At 32.2% G+C, this 15517-nt stretch overlaps 1 protein-coding gene across 2 annotated transcripts; it reads left to right on the top strand.

The window, feature by feature from the left end:
• The first annotated feature begins 9655 nt into the window (after positions 1-9655).
• Positions 9656-13643, top strand: LOC145582723 (small ribosomal subunit biogenesis GTPase RsgA 1, mitochondrial-like). 2 transcript variants are annotated; one of them, XM_081639722.1, is made up of 5 exons: positions 9656-10526; positions 12178-12399; positions 12504-12704; positions 12804-12997; positions 13097-13643. In XM_081639722.1, exons 1-5 carry the CDS (start codon positions 9831-9833, stop codon positions 13281-13283), a joined length of 1500 nt encoding a protein of 499 aa, XP_081495848.1. In that variant the 5' UTR covers positions 9656-9830; the 3' UTR covers positions 13284-13643. The 2 variants fall into 2 exon arrangements, with proteins under 2 accessions (XP_081495848.1, XP_081495849.1); XM_081639723.1 differs by having other exon boundaries at positions 9657-10526; positions 12510-12704; positions 13097-13642.
• Positions 13644-15517: the final 1874 nt, after the last annotated feature.

The following is a 15517-nucleotide window of genomic DNA, read 5'->3' as shown; positions in this document are numbered from 1 at the left end:
AAGATAAATAGCACGAATTTCACCATTGTCTTGGAATATATTTGCGAGTCTATCCCAAGTTTCCTGTGCCGTGGCGTTCTTGTATAACACCGTGCTCCGTAGGTCTGCAGAAATTGTATTATAAATCCACTTTTTCACAATTGAGTCAAGGCGGTTCCACTGCGCCGAGGTGAGGTCCGTAGGACGAGGTGATTTGGGATCTATATGATCGATAACATTGCAGGAATGACAATGTATTTCGAAGAGTTCAACCCAACTACCATAATTCCCTTTGTCACGGTCAAGAATTTCTGGAACTTCGTTCCGAATGTTGCTGATGGAGTTTGCAGGGTGGTAGTCGTTTGAGGGAGGAGGAGGAGGAGGTGTGGGTGGTTGATCATCCTTGGCCATTGCTAAGGAAACCGAAAAACTATGCTACTGTAAGTCAAATTAAAATAATTTGAAGGCTTGATGTGGCAGCAAACAAGACAAAAAGAAAAAGGTAGCAAATTTAGTGATGAATTAACCACGAGAGATTAGAGTATGCGGAAGAAAGAAAGGATCGAATTTTTTAGGAAAAAATTAATTTTGTGGAACCCTAAAAAATCTAGGCTGTGATACCATGTTAGATTTCGGGAAAACTCCTTGGGTTGGAGTGTGTACCATTGAATAATATATATAGTGTTACAATACTAGTCCTAATCTTGTTAGGAAACCTAGTACGATAAGAATACAAACTATATCACAAATATATACAAATATATCCTACTCTGTGACAAATATTATAATAATCCTATAATATCTATCAAGAACCACCGAAATCCAAGAACCACGAAAACCACCCAAGAACCATCGAAATCCACCCAACAACCAGCGAAAACCACCTACGAACCACAAAATCCACCTAAGAACCACCGAAATCCATGAACCACGAACTACGAAAATCACCCAAAAACCACCGAAATCGACCCAACAACCACGAAATCAACCCAACAACCACCGAAATTCACCCACGAACCACCCCCCACAAACTTGCAAATCCACCTACAAGCCACTATATCTAACCATGAATCAAGCAAACCACCCAAGAATAACCAGATCTGAAACCCACAATTAGGATGAATTGAAATTTGAAGAGAGATGAGATATTAAGATGATGAAATGAGAGATGAAGGAGGAAAGAGAAAGATAAACTGAGAGATGAAGGAGGAGAGAGAAAAAAAAATAATTTAGATTAAGGTTATAATATTTTGTAATTATGTGTAATATTATGTGCTAATAATTTTTAAATAAGGGTATTTTGGTCATTTTAACGGAAAAAAGTTACTAAAATAGGAAAGAAATAAGTTTGTTGCAAATACTCCCTCCGTTTTTAAATATGTGCTCCACTTTTCATTTTCTGCCGTTTTTAAATACTTGCTCCATTTCCTTATTTGGAAAGTTTTTACAATATTTAATTAATTTCTCTACCTAATGGACTCACCATGAATCATATTTTAATTAATTTCATTTTCTCTCACCTCTAATTATCTCCACTACCTTTGCTTTTTACAATTTTTTATTCTTCCACATACCCCACTACCTCCATATTTTATTACTTTTTTCAATTTATCCTAAAACTCCGCGCATGGAGAAATGAAGCAAATATTTAAAAACGAAGGGAGTAATAGTTAACACCTTTTTTGATATATGTTGCAAATAATTGTCAATGGAGGTAGTACATGACTTATAATAGCTGCGTTGCCAGGATGAAATTCATTACAAGAAGATAGGAATAGAGGATAAGATGTCTAAACTATTCCTAGCTAATTGACTAGATTTTTGTCATTTATATTGCACAAAAAAAAAAAAAAAAAAAAAAAAAAAAAAAAAAAAAAATCCAATCTATCTAACTGCAATATAAAGGAAGAATTTTTCTAAGGATCTTGCTAACGATTAACGAACGTCCACAGGGTGTTGGATAAGTATTTAAAATAATATTTAAAGTGGTATTAATTTGAATAAGCATGATAAAATCACGCGTCAATCGGTATAATTAATGTTCATTTTAATTTAATCTTTCTACTTTTAGATAGCTTATCCAATGCTACCAAGATGTTCGTTAGCTTTTGTCTTTTTCTAATGACAAAACTCAGATGGTCTACCTCATGAATGTCAAATTTATTTATTACATCAAGTGGTATAAATATAAATCAGAGTACCAATCGCTTGATGTTATAAAAGCATAATTTATAACATCAAGAAACGGTCTTTGTTCAAATTACCTCAAACCAAATTTCAAGGTGTTAATTGGATCGGACTTGGATTCTTGTAAATATACCCATCACACTTCACACATCAAAAATGATGTAAGGAGTGGAATGTTTCGTTATTAGATTAGGTAGTGATCAAATACACCAACCAAATTTCTAAAGTTTTATAATCCTCCATGAAAATCCCAACCACATACAACTCATGTGGTGTAACAAATTAAAGAGAATAATAATACTCTCTCCGTCTCCAAAAAACGACCCTTTTAAGTTGATTTTGCGGGTATTAAGAAAGTTAAGTAAAAAGAAATAAAAATATATTGAAAAGATAAATTTACATGGGTTTGTAAAAAAGTAGAGAGAGAAAATATTAAAAATACATGAAAAAACAAAATTTTATATGAGGTACCTAATTTTGCACAAATATTATTGTAAATTGATGGGTATTTAAATGCAAATGGATTGATTATTCTAAGACTAAAATTAAGCCAATATGGTCGAACTTTTAGGGACGGAGGGAATAAGTAATTAGCTACAAGAAAATGTCAAAAAAAAATTAAGAATTATATTTTTCATGAAGAAAAAACTAGGAAATGAAGGCCACACGATGAAGTATCACATTGGGCCCACTACCTCACGTCATTCCACGTGTATCGGTGTATGATTAATCATATTATTGTCCGAGAATCTGGGTCGTCTAATGATGTAGTATTTGTCTATTTGAGGAGCTATATAGTTTGTAAAATGCTTTAGTCCACACAAATGCACAAAGAAAATTTTCTCCTCTCATCTTAATACAGCTCAAATTTCCATTAATACATACTCCGTAATACAGTAAATGATCAAACGAACATTTATGATAGATGATTATACAATAAGATCTATCTCTAAAAAAAAATGTAACTAATTATTGTATTGATTATAGGATAATGATGACTTGTTAAGGATATACTCCGTAGAACAAGTATGAAAACTATTTTAGTGACTATGCAATATACCCTTTTTAATGCATTAAGATCAAAGATACAAACTACGTAATAAGGTTAGTTGATTAAGATGGATATGACATTTGTTAGAATATGCCTTGAATTTGCATTGTTCCTTACAAATGACGCACATGGGAGTCTTGCTGCTAGTTATATTAGCAACTTAGCAAGTTAAGGTTCAGGGGACAATACACATTGATTTGAGGCTTCAAGGGCATTCAAAACTAACATTATTTGTCGTGTTGGGCTACCATATTTTTCTTCTATAAACACATACTTTGGTTTTATTCTAATCTACCAGTATTTCACATTTTCACTATTTTGTAAGCAATATTTTTTGTCCTTCAAGATTAAAAAAACTTTAATTTTTCTCACCTTCTTTAGTGAACCATGTAAACTTGTGCTTTCTTGTTTGTTTTTATGCACTTATCACCAATACATGAACCTTCATCATGCGGTGCATCTTCAATGATTTTTCACACAAAGACTGATTTTTACTCATCGTATTTCTACTTAGTTAAAGTTTTAAGGAGAAAAAAGTTTAGATGATTAAATAGTACAAGTTTAGATAAGGGAGTAATAATAAAATGTTTATAATTTACAGCTAAGTTCATTCATATAAATCTATTAAGTTTAATTAAGTGAAAATTATAACTTATCTCAATCTATTATTCAGTCTAAATAGAGATATTATTAAAAATGTAAATATAAATTATCATGTATGTACTACGTAACTATCATCAAAATAAAGTAAATTGACTTTTCATACATTTTAAAATAATATATAGGCTTGATCGATCACTATTAGAATCATTCTCCTTTCTCAATGACAATTTCAATATTAACCACCCATTTTAGCCACTTGATCAATCATATTGCTGACAAGTATTCTCGTTCAACAAATCCACATCTAACACAAATAATGAAAGTAATAAATATTTGTAGAATTTAAATGGAATTGTACAAATAATTAAATACCTGTCGAATTTTAATGGAATTTTCAGGTGATGTTGCTCTAGCCAATACGTAGTACAAATTATTCGAATTTGTAAAAATCTTATTAGCTACTTCGTTTAAAGCAACTTTCATGTCTGTATGGTAGGTGGAACTTGGAAGGTGGTTCAAATGATATACTTAATTGTTGATGTGCGAAAGTGGAAGAAATGGCCTATCATTTGTTCATTTATCTGATAATGACACTATTTTTGTATATACATAGAAAGTAATTAATAAACTTAAATTTTTTAGTTGATACTCGTATGTTCTAGCTAACTTCTGACACTATTTTCAAACATATTTTTATTAGCTTTTGTGCTTTATAGTGTGATATATAAAATATAGTCATGTGGGATATTAAATTAATTAGAATTATTTCATTGTATCAATTAATAAGGGTGATACTAAAGTGTAAATATGATATCGACACAAAATGCATCTTTTTTACCATTAATTAATTTAATTATTATATAGTAAAAAAATTAGTTTATGAAAGCTTCTTCCTTTTTTTTTTTTTTTTTTTTTTTTTTTTTGTAAATACATATCAAAACAAATTAACCAAATGTCATCACATCACATGACAATTCTTTAACACTTACTAGAAAAATATTGTACAGTAGTTTTTAAAATCCATTAATTAACAATCTAAGGCAAAAGGGATAAGAGGTTGGTTGTTGAATTGAGAGGTTTATTTTAGTGAATTGATTGTTAGAGAATTTTATTGGAGAATATAAGAAGCAGCTCTTTTAACAATCCAATTTAGATGACGAAGATGTTCTTCAAAAGAATCACTCAATCACCGGTGCTTCAATTTATGTATTGAAAGTGATACAAATATACTTAGTATAATATTATTGTGAAGTAGACATTGTATAGATTAGATTAACAAAGGGATTACTAGCATTGTCATCAAGGTTTATGAAGTACATGGTACAACCGTATTATAATTGTTATTCCATAGTATATCATTAAAGGTGAACAATAATAACTAATGAAAATAAATAAACACTTTCGATCATAATTTTCTATATATAAAGAATTTAGTATATTACGAAGGACAATTGTATATGAAACATATGTTGTAATTAAAAGATACTCATTTCTTATAGTAGATTGGATGATCCATCGATAAAACTTCTATATACCTCTCCATGAAGAGAAAACACATTCTTAATAAGTATAGCAGTTCACATATAATAATTAACAATTTATATAAAAGAATTTATTCATTTTTTCCAATTTCTTAGATCATACGGAGTACATGTTTTTAAAACAATGGATCTGGTGAGCCTACTCCAAAGTTACATCGTCAGGCTAATAACTAGTTTGAGCTTAATCCTCAGCATATATGCGTGTGATCTAATAAGTCATCCAACAATGGTTGACACTAGATAAGGTTTTCAAAGGATAATCCTCGTCAGGAGCAATGTGGCAACTACGTACTTGTAAATTTATTGTGCATCTACTTGAATTTGGGGCTACTTATTCTCCATTTGCATTACTTATCCATAAGCTTTCTATTTAATTACTTATACCTTGGTTTTCATTATTATTTTTGTCAAGACAAAAAATTCAATTCAAGGCATATACCTATTAAACACATACTACAAATTGTTAGCTAGGTATACTATATTATATACAAGTATACAACATATAGCGTAATTGAAAGCAATATGCGGAGTATTAAACACTACTCGTACTACAATTATCTATTCCATTAACATACTAATTTACGAAATTGTGCCATTTGTCCATTTATTCAACTCCAAATAATACTACTCTTTAGACAACTTCTTTATTTTACTGTATCTTATTTATTTTTTCTTTAAATACAAAGTCAATCATTTTAGTTGCAATTTGCAAGTGGATGGCGATTTTAGATAATGTTCAATTCTTTATCAGTAATTTATTTTTAATACAATTATAATACAGAGTAACATTTTAGAGTTTCATATCTATCAAATTTGCTATTTATTACAATCCAAATAAAAGCCAATAGAAAAATTAAGGCGGCAAATCTTTTTAATATTGACTGATATTAAAGATATTTAGATGATCTTCGTACATCAAATATGAAGTATTTTTCTCATTTATTGCTTTATGTTTCATGGTACAATGTTTTTGTAAAATATAAATAAATGGAGTATATCTAATGTCATTGTCTATACACCAAAAGTCAAGATTTTGGTTTAATCACGTTTTTAACGCTTAAAATAACACTTGTTCAAAAGTTTGCCCCTTTGAATGCTTCAATTACCATTCACAAAAGATTAAGAGTAGTATAATATTATGTAAAGAGACAAAAGTAGTAAAAAAAAAAATAAAGGATTAGTTTACTAAACAAGCATATAGGGTCCAAACAGAAGTTTACTACATTTGCTTTTGCATATGAATATTATGTTCCTTAATTATTTACAGGAAAAAAACATGAACCTAATTAAAACAACCTCAATTGAATTGGTAAGATATGAACTCGATTCAATCTTGTAAGCTCTTAACTCTTAAATATGTTCCATTGTGGATATAATTTAATAGATAGTACTAGTCTACTCGAAGTTTATATATGCCCTGTAGTTTTTACTTTGTAAAGTTGATTGAGATCAAATGAGAATTTTCTCTCTTTATAATTATTGTTTCTATTAATTGATACCAAGATAAGTTGTTCGATTTTTATTTTCTTTCAATCACCTTGACCTTGGCACGTTTACAATAGTTGATACAAACTCAACATTAAATTAGTATAGATAATCGATTTTTAATTTTTTTACAAAAAAAAATCAGTGTTTATATATGTGAAAATAATAGTTGTTGCAATGCAAAAGATTCAAGTCTACGTAGTATCCCTCTTATTGGTAACCCGAAGATAAAATGTTGGCTTTTGGTAACCCTTATTGGCCATTTCAATAAGGTAATCCCTCTCTAGCTAGAATTGTGATCATTTTATCATGTCAAGAAAAGAAAATTGATCTATTTCTCACTAACTAAGAAAATTGGTTACCTTATTGATCCATCATGTCAACATCTTGAGAATAATATTATTGAATCCGTACAGTGTAAAAAATTAGTAATGAAAGGTTTTTTTTTATATATAATTCATATCACTCACAAAGGGCCTGTTCTGACTTTTTGATCTGAGCTGAATTGAATTGAACTGAATTGAAGTGAACTGAACTGATTGGAGCTGAATTGAACTGAACTGAATTGAAGTGAACTGAACTGATTGGAGCTGAATTGAACTGAATAGAGCTGAAATGAATATTTTATGAGAGAAGAAAATTAGGAGTTGAACTGGATTGAACTGAAATTAAGCTGAAGTGAACAGGCCCTAACTTAAAAACGCAACATTATCCCAAAAATATTTGAATATAGTATGGAAATAATGAAATAAAAAGTCAAAACTATTTATTAATCATAATGTCAATGCTTTGAATACACTTGGCATAAAACCATATGTCTAATCCCTACCTTAAAAAAATAAAAATATATAAATAAATAAATTAAAATAACTGTTATAAATAGTGTTTAGACAATTATATTCTCTAAAATGTTTATTTACTTATTTGTCTCAATAATGTTACTTGACTCTTTTTTAAGCTTTTAAAAATAGTATACAGACATTTATACTCTTATTAAAAAATATTTGTTTACATACTTTCTCTCGTTAATATTGTCAACAATTAAAGTTGGACCTAAGACCAAATTAAAAGAACTTTCAACTCCAGACATAACTTGCAAAAAGATGGTAATTATGTTGTCATTCTTTAAAGTTCAAAGTGCTTGAGCCATCAAAGAGAAGCGAAAGGGTGCTACTTATAATATGAAGGTTTATACTAGCTTTTGTCGTTTAATTAGAATTCACCTCAAGTTGTGATTTTATAGTGTATCTGTGTATGCCTTGATGAGTTCACATTAGGATAATCATTGAAGATTCTTGGTGCTTTTAACATCTTCTTATCTATTGCATAGCTTTTTTTCTTTGAATTAACTTGTATAAAAATTCTTTATTTGAGATAAATTTAATAGTAATTTGAACCTAATCACTTGTAACTTGTTTTAAACCCGTCTCTAAACATGATATGAGATGAAATTTGACCAAATATAAACAAATTTACCATACCTAATAAATGAATTGTTGTGAATTTTCATACTTCTATTGGTTGTGCCTTGAAATCCTCAAATTATGGAAGAAGAGTTTATACAAGCAATGAAGGAAAAAAGGAGTTCAATTCACTTTGTGGGGAGCTTCCTAGCCAGATGCATTAATTTTTTTTTTTTTATTTTTGTTTTGTAGATCATATGTTTATTTCATGTTTTCAATTTTCATGTCTTCAATTTTCATGTCATACATGTTCATAAAAGGTAAGATGTTATTCATTGGAAAATAACTAGTTTCTAAAGTTACAAATTAAAAGGAAACCATTGAGTAATTAATAAGGGTGAGCAAACCACTGTAGCAAAGTACCCTATCAAAATGGAATTAGAATTGGAACTTGTTGAATAGGATTTCGAAAAATGAAATGAGCATGTTGGGTTCATTTCAAAAATTGAACCTGAGCCGAAACCTATACAACAAGAATTATTTCAAGACTTACAATTCTAATAGGTCCCGGTTTCAATTTTAGGTTCCTAATATGTTAAGCCAAATTAAAAAAACTTTTTATCCTCTTGATTCCTTCATAAAAATTCGAACTTACCACAAAATTCCCAAACAAACCAATATGAAATTACTTCTTCAAAAGACAGAAAATTTCACACTTTTCAACAACAAGATGAGGCATAGTTAGTTTTAAAGTTAAGGGTCAACAATAATTACTAATTACTAAATCAACAATAGCTACCTGAAAATTCCTTTACTATGTAGTGCAAACTATAATTTCAACATAAAACATTACTGAGTTGTCTAAAACAAAACTTGTATTGAATTATTGCACTAAAATAAAAGTACTTTTTCGTGATATAAGATCTAGATGATGTAGGCATGTAGCCATAGCATTGGATAAGAATGATAGAGTCAACTTCGAACCAATTAGGCACATCAAGTTGGTTTATTGTTTGTTTGATTTCAACCTAATCATAAATCTATTTTGGATCGGTCCACTTAAGATTCATGGATCAGACTCACTTTCCACCAACCAAGATTGAACCGCCTCACGTAAATCAACCCAACCTTTAAGTCATCTTATAATAACCACTTAACTCATATTTAAACTGTGCATATGTGCAGACTTCCCAATCTAGTTACTCTGCTTAATAATCACCTTTAATTTAACAACTTCGAATATGACCAATTTGATCATCGACACTTTAGTTGATAAAATTATCAAAGTCCTAGTAGAAACAACTTTGGGCTTTATGTTCTTGGATATCCCCAAACCCCAAACAAGAGCAAAGATTTAAATACCCAAACCACCAAAAATCCAAATTTCAAACCTATATCCAATTATCCTTTTTAAGTTTTAACCAACCTTCAAGAATCCAGAAACATCTAGAATATTCTGAGAAATTCCACTCTCCAGTAACCCCTGGAAAAACAACAGAACCAAAAACAAAAAAATGGATTAGACTGAAAACTTCCACCACCTACTAAACAAACAATCACCGGAAACAAAACTGCAAAAAAATGGCGGCAACTTCATTCTCTCTCCTCCGCCACCACGCGCCACCGCATCTCACTGCCTCCACCACCGCCTTCCTCTTTCTCCGGCGCCGATTCTCTCTCCTCACCACCACAATCGTCTGCAGAAACACCCACGACAAGAGCAAGCAAGCTCAATCAAACGCGCTGAAGGCGGCGCGTGAAACTACACACACCAAGAATACACAGTCCTCTTCTCTTTCCTCACTCCCTAATTCCCATATTCTCTCTCCTAATCAAGCCATAGGTATGGTTGCTTCAGCCCAAGCCAACTTCATGCGCGTCATTGTACAATCGACTCCTCCAGAAGAACCTTCTAGAACCTCCGAGAAGGAGGATGTGAAGGTTCTAGAAGGTTCTGGAAGAGGTGCTGGAATTGAGCTGTTGTGTGTGGTGAGAGCCGTGTTGAAGAAGATTAAACGGAGGGTTTTGGTTGGGGATAGGGTTTTAGTGGGGTCCATTGATTGGGTGGATCGGCGAGGTATGATTGAGAATGTATTTCCGCGTGAATCGGAGATTCCTGACCCTCCGATTGCGAATGCTGATCATTTTCTGGTGGTGTTTTCGTTGGATCAGCCTAAGGTTGAGCCGTATTCTTTGACTAGGTTTTTGGTTGAAGCTGAGTCTACTGGATTCCCTCTTACTTTGGCTTTGAACAAATGTGAGCTTGTTCGAGACGAGGTTCGGGTTTTCTTGCATTGATTTGATTGGTTTTGTTGTTGAATTTGCTGCTGAAATGTGTATATGTTTGTGTGTTTAAGCATGTTTTGGAGGACTTGATATTGCAATGTTATTATTGATAAATTGTTTGATCAAAATTATGGAGCAACAAAAGTCTGTTGGGTGGGTATTGTATTGATCGATTGGCGGAGTTATAGTGCATTGATATATCGTGTGATTAAATTTGTGTTTCGAGTTTGATGATGCTCAATGTGCGTAATTTGTAGACTTGGGGACAAGTTTAATGAAATGAAGGCTCGGTTTTTAGCAATATTGAATTCAAATTATAACACAAGCAAGTATATGGATGTTTGTGTTTTCCCATTTTTTTGATGAGTGTATGTTATATTATTTGCAGAATGTTTTGGGTGTTGCAATTTGTGTTTCGAGTGAGTTTGATGATGTTCAGTGACATATTTGTGTAATTTGTAGAGTTGGGGCAAGTTTACTGAAAAGCAGGTTCGGATTTTAGCAATATTGAATTCAAATATATACACAAGGAAGTATATGGATGTTTATGTTTTACCATTATTTTGAAGAGGGTATGTTATGTTATTTGCAGAATTTGAATGAACTATCTGCATTGAGACTTGAGAGTTTGAGACTCTTTCAGAGTGCTGCTTACTGTTTTGTTTTGGGTCTTATGGTGCTCAGAGACAATGTGCGTAGCTTTTTGTGAACTCGTCCAGGAGTAAAGTATTGAAGTGAACTGTAAAGGACTTGTAGTTGTAGGAGTAAGTTCAATAGAATGCAGGTTTTTGGTGCTAATAGTATTCTCAGTTCTTAGGTCACAAGTGACAGACAATGGGGATTACAATATTCTAATGCAAGTAGCTTATGTTATAATTGGTGTTGTGAAAATTTGCTATTAACCATTGTAGATGTAGTGATCAAACTATCTTGTTTAATTGGGTTGCTTTTAAGAAAATAAGTCTGGAAGGAGTATTAGCGACTGTGTTGTACCAAGTAGCATTTTAGTGAGATTTCGGAATTGTCTTGCTATGTTCGTGCAATCAGTAGGGGCTTATGATTCTTCCCTCATTATTCTTGCAATTCCTTTCTTAGTAGCAGCAATTTTCATTGCCTTTCTATTTAGAACCCCCTTTCCTTTGCAGGTTCTGTTTAACAAAATGGCCTAAAAAATTTGACAGAAAGTCACTTTCTTTTTGAAAATAGTGTGTTTACTACTTCTGCATTCCAAAGTAATGAATTTTTTGTTCGACTTTTCAGACATATCAGTTTTGTGTTCAGTAATGCTTAGAAACAATGTGTATGTTTTTCATAAATTGATTTGTGTGAGAGTGAGTAGCTGGGTTAATACTTGTCAGAGGACTCAGAGCATTAACAGAGTTACAGAGTAGTCATACTCATACAGCGTAATGATCCTAGATTGAAATCAGAGGTTATATTATATCTGAAAAAGAAGTGCAATCTTCTAGTGCTTGGAGCTTACGCTCATATTGATAACTGCTTTTCCTGAACAGATATAGTTTGGCTAACTCGTTTTGCACTTAGCTTAATTTACTTCATGTGTTGCCATTAAATAGCATATGCTCTTTTTGTGATGGTTGTTTTACTAGCTCTTCAATCATATGCTTTATCTGCACTGCAGGTTCTGATTGAGTGGAAAACCAGGCTTCGTCAGTGGGGATATGCACCCATATTTTGCAGCGTCGAGTCAAAACGTGGACTTGATTCCCTTGCATTCTACTTGAGAGATAGGACAACAGTTATTGTAGGTCCAAGTGGTGTTGGGAAGTCTAGTCTGATTAATGCCTTGCGAAGCAATGGTCAATCTCCCAACCTCATGGAAGAGGGCAGCTTGTTTGATCCTGTGGGTTTTATCTTCCTTTTGTTTATTGGATCATCTCAAATCTTGTAATTTATACAATGTTAACTGAGAAGCTTGTAATAGCTTAGCCGTTCTCTCTTGTGAAGTATCAGAATTCAGGCAACAAATGGTTTGAGGAGCAACGAGTTGGAGAAGTATCTGCTAGGAGTGGAAGAGGGAAGCACACAACTCGGAATGTGTCTTTGCTACCATTGGCGGGAGGTGGATATCTTGCTGATACCCCAGGGTTCAGCCAGCCTAGTCTAATGAAAGTAACAAAACATACTCTCGCGCAAGCTTTTCCTGAGGTAGCTTCTGTTTCTGCTCATTAGCATAGCTACCATCAATTCTTTTTGTTATTTTCTCCCACATACAATGGCTTATAAAAAGTTCAACTGTATCTTCAGATTCAGAAAAAGCTAGAAGAAAACAAACCTAATGGATGTGCATTCAACAATTGTTTGCATGTTGGTGAACCTGGATGTGTGGTAACTGGGGATTGGGAGAGATATCCGTACTACTTTCAATTGCTGGATGAAATAAAAGTAAGGGAGGAATTCCAACTAAGGACATTGGGCACAAAAAGGGAAGGTGACGTCAGGTAGAAAATAGGATCTGCAAATATTTATCATATTAATTATGCTCAAGAGAATCTGAAATCTTGATTAGCTTCGTACTCATCTTGGCCATTGTATAACAGGAACAAGGTGGGAGATATGGGTGTCACGCTAGCTGAGCCAAGGTTGGAGCCAAAGAAGCACAGGAGACAATCTCGCAAGAAAATGAACCAGTCTCTATTAGACGAGTTGGACGAGCTGGATGATGATGACGACGAATACTTGGAAGATAATCCTATCATCCGTGCCATGGAGCAAGAAAATCAGTAGGACACGGAGAAGAAAATCAGTAGGACTGCAACTAGACGAGCATTTAGATAGCTAGATGATGATGATGATTACATCTTACTTTGTTTAGATTATTTTGACTTTTCAGGATACTGAATAAGGGGGAAAAGGTTTAGAACCCTCTTTTTTGTTTCCTTCTTGTAAATAATAGTCCATGCAGCCTGTATATATGAAAATTTGTGGTCTTTTTAGTTTTAGCTAATGCTGTACGTCGAGAAGATGTTTATAATATCTTATGATAGGAATAAACACGACTTTTTTCAAATTTTAGTTTTCCAACTCTAGGATCAACTCCGATATCCACCACGACCCTTCTGTCTGTGGCGTCTTGGAGTATATACTTGTATTTTTATTAAACTTGCTATATTTCACCCTATATTAGCTCATTGTAGTGATTTAATCACAAAGTATATATGCAAAATACAAATTCAACAAAGTTTACAAACCATAAATCCAAAAAAAAAAAAACACACAATCAAAATCACAGTTTAATTAAATTAATTTTTTTTTGGTGAGAATTAAATTAAAATTACAATAACTCATGTAATCATTAATTAGTACTCCGTAATTTTTTATATACTTTTTTTTTTTTAATTTTTTTTTTTGTTGTTGTTTTGTGTTTGTCCCACCTGAATCATTGCAGTTTAGCTCTACATACATTCGGTTCTGATCCGGGTTGCACACTTGGCTTATGGTGAGTGAGTCTCCTAACAAGAGTTTTCTGCATTAGGCGAGACTCGAACTTGAGACTTCCCTTAAATGACATCAAACTGCTTACCACTTGAGTCACCTCTTATTGATTTTTGATATCAGGTATGAGATGCGGGCTTGTTGATTTTAGAGCCCGTATACAGTAAACACCAAATTACTAACAACAAATATCCCCTTTATTACTTTCATTCTTCTTCTTCTTCTTCTTCAAAAAAAAAAAAAAAAAAAAAAAAAACTTATCATATTCCTACATTAAAAAGATTTTTTTGTTAAAAAAATATCTTTAAATATATATATATATATATATATATATATATATATATATATATATATATATATATATATATTACAAAGTAAATAAAAAAAAAAAAAAAACTGTAAAAACATATCCCAAATAATTAGACCCTCTTTTTATACTATGAGTAGGATTTTCTCTCTCCTAATATTATACAGAGTACTACAACGTTTACAACCGCCTTACACGCACAACGAACACACCATATAAATATAAACCTTGCTCATGCTCAACCCTCCTCTTCCTCCCAAGTTTCTCTCTTCAAAATCAAAAACGACACCGACCTATTCATCTTTTTGTATTCTATCTCGTAAAATCATAACCCATTTGCTATATATGGCTCTGATCTACGATCAACTGGAGATTTTTTTTTGGCTGTGCATCTTCCTTATCGTGGACAAGATTATTTTCGGTATGATTTCATGGTCCGAAATCGGACCTGATAAAGCAGATTGGGGCGTTTCATTATTCGGTCTTTTTGTTTACTTGTTTTTGTCTACTATTTCCGTAACCATCATCAGTAAATTTACAGGACATAGATATTTTACTATTGTCTATTACGTATAATAACATCGTTGTTAGCTGGGTCGGATTCCTTTATTCTCAAATGTAATTTGAATGCCATTGTTTTTAACAAGTTGTTTAATGAATTTTGTCTTTATTTATTTATTTATGGTTAATGTTTGCTGCATCCTGAAATTATTCTTTGTACTTCGAGCCTGTTCTGATTTACGGAACTAAACTGATTGGAGCTGAACTGAATTGAATTATTCATAAGATAAGGAAATTAGGAACTAAACTGAACTGATATGGTTGGAGCTGAACGGAACTGAAATTAAGCTAAAGAGAACAGACCCTTCGTATAAACTATATTTTGTCTGGTAGTGCAGCCGTGCAGGTCATATACTAGACTAATTACATTGATTACTTCTTCTTAATTAGCTGTTGTTTATCACATAATTATCAGTACTAATGTTACCCTACTATTTCCTACGAGTACTAGTTTTAAGATTTATTCGTTATGGCTTACAACTTTTTTTCTTCTAAGATATATTTATAGGTGTGGATGAAGCTAGGAGGAAATGGCCGGAATATTCCAGAAATTCCTCCACCATTCATGTATCTACGATGTTCTGGAAAATTCATGAACCATATTCTAGCTACTTCCAATATCAAGAATTCTCTAGATCATTTTAGGGCCTTGCATGAT

The sequence above is a fragment of the Chenopodium album genome, chromosome 15 (genome assembly GCF_948465745.1).
Source record: "Chenopodium album chromosome 15, dcCheAlbu1.1, whole genome shotgun sequence".
NCBI lineage: Eukaryota > Viridiplantae > Streptophyta > Magnoliopsida > Caryophyllales > Amaranthaceae > Chenopodium > Chenopodium album.
This window is presented reverse-complemented; position numbering and strand designations above follow the sequence as displayed.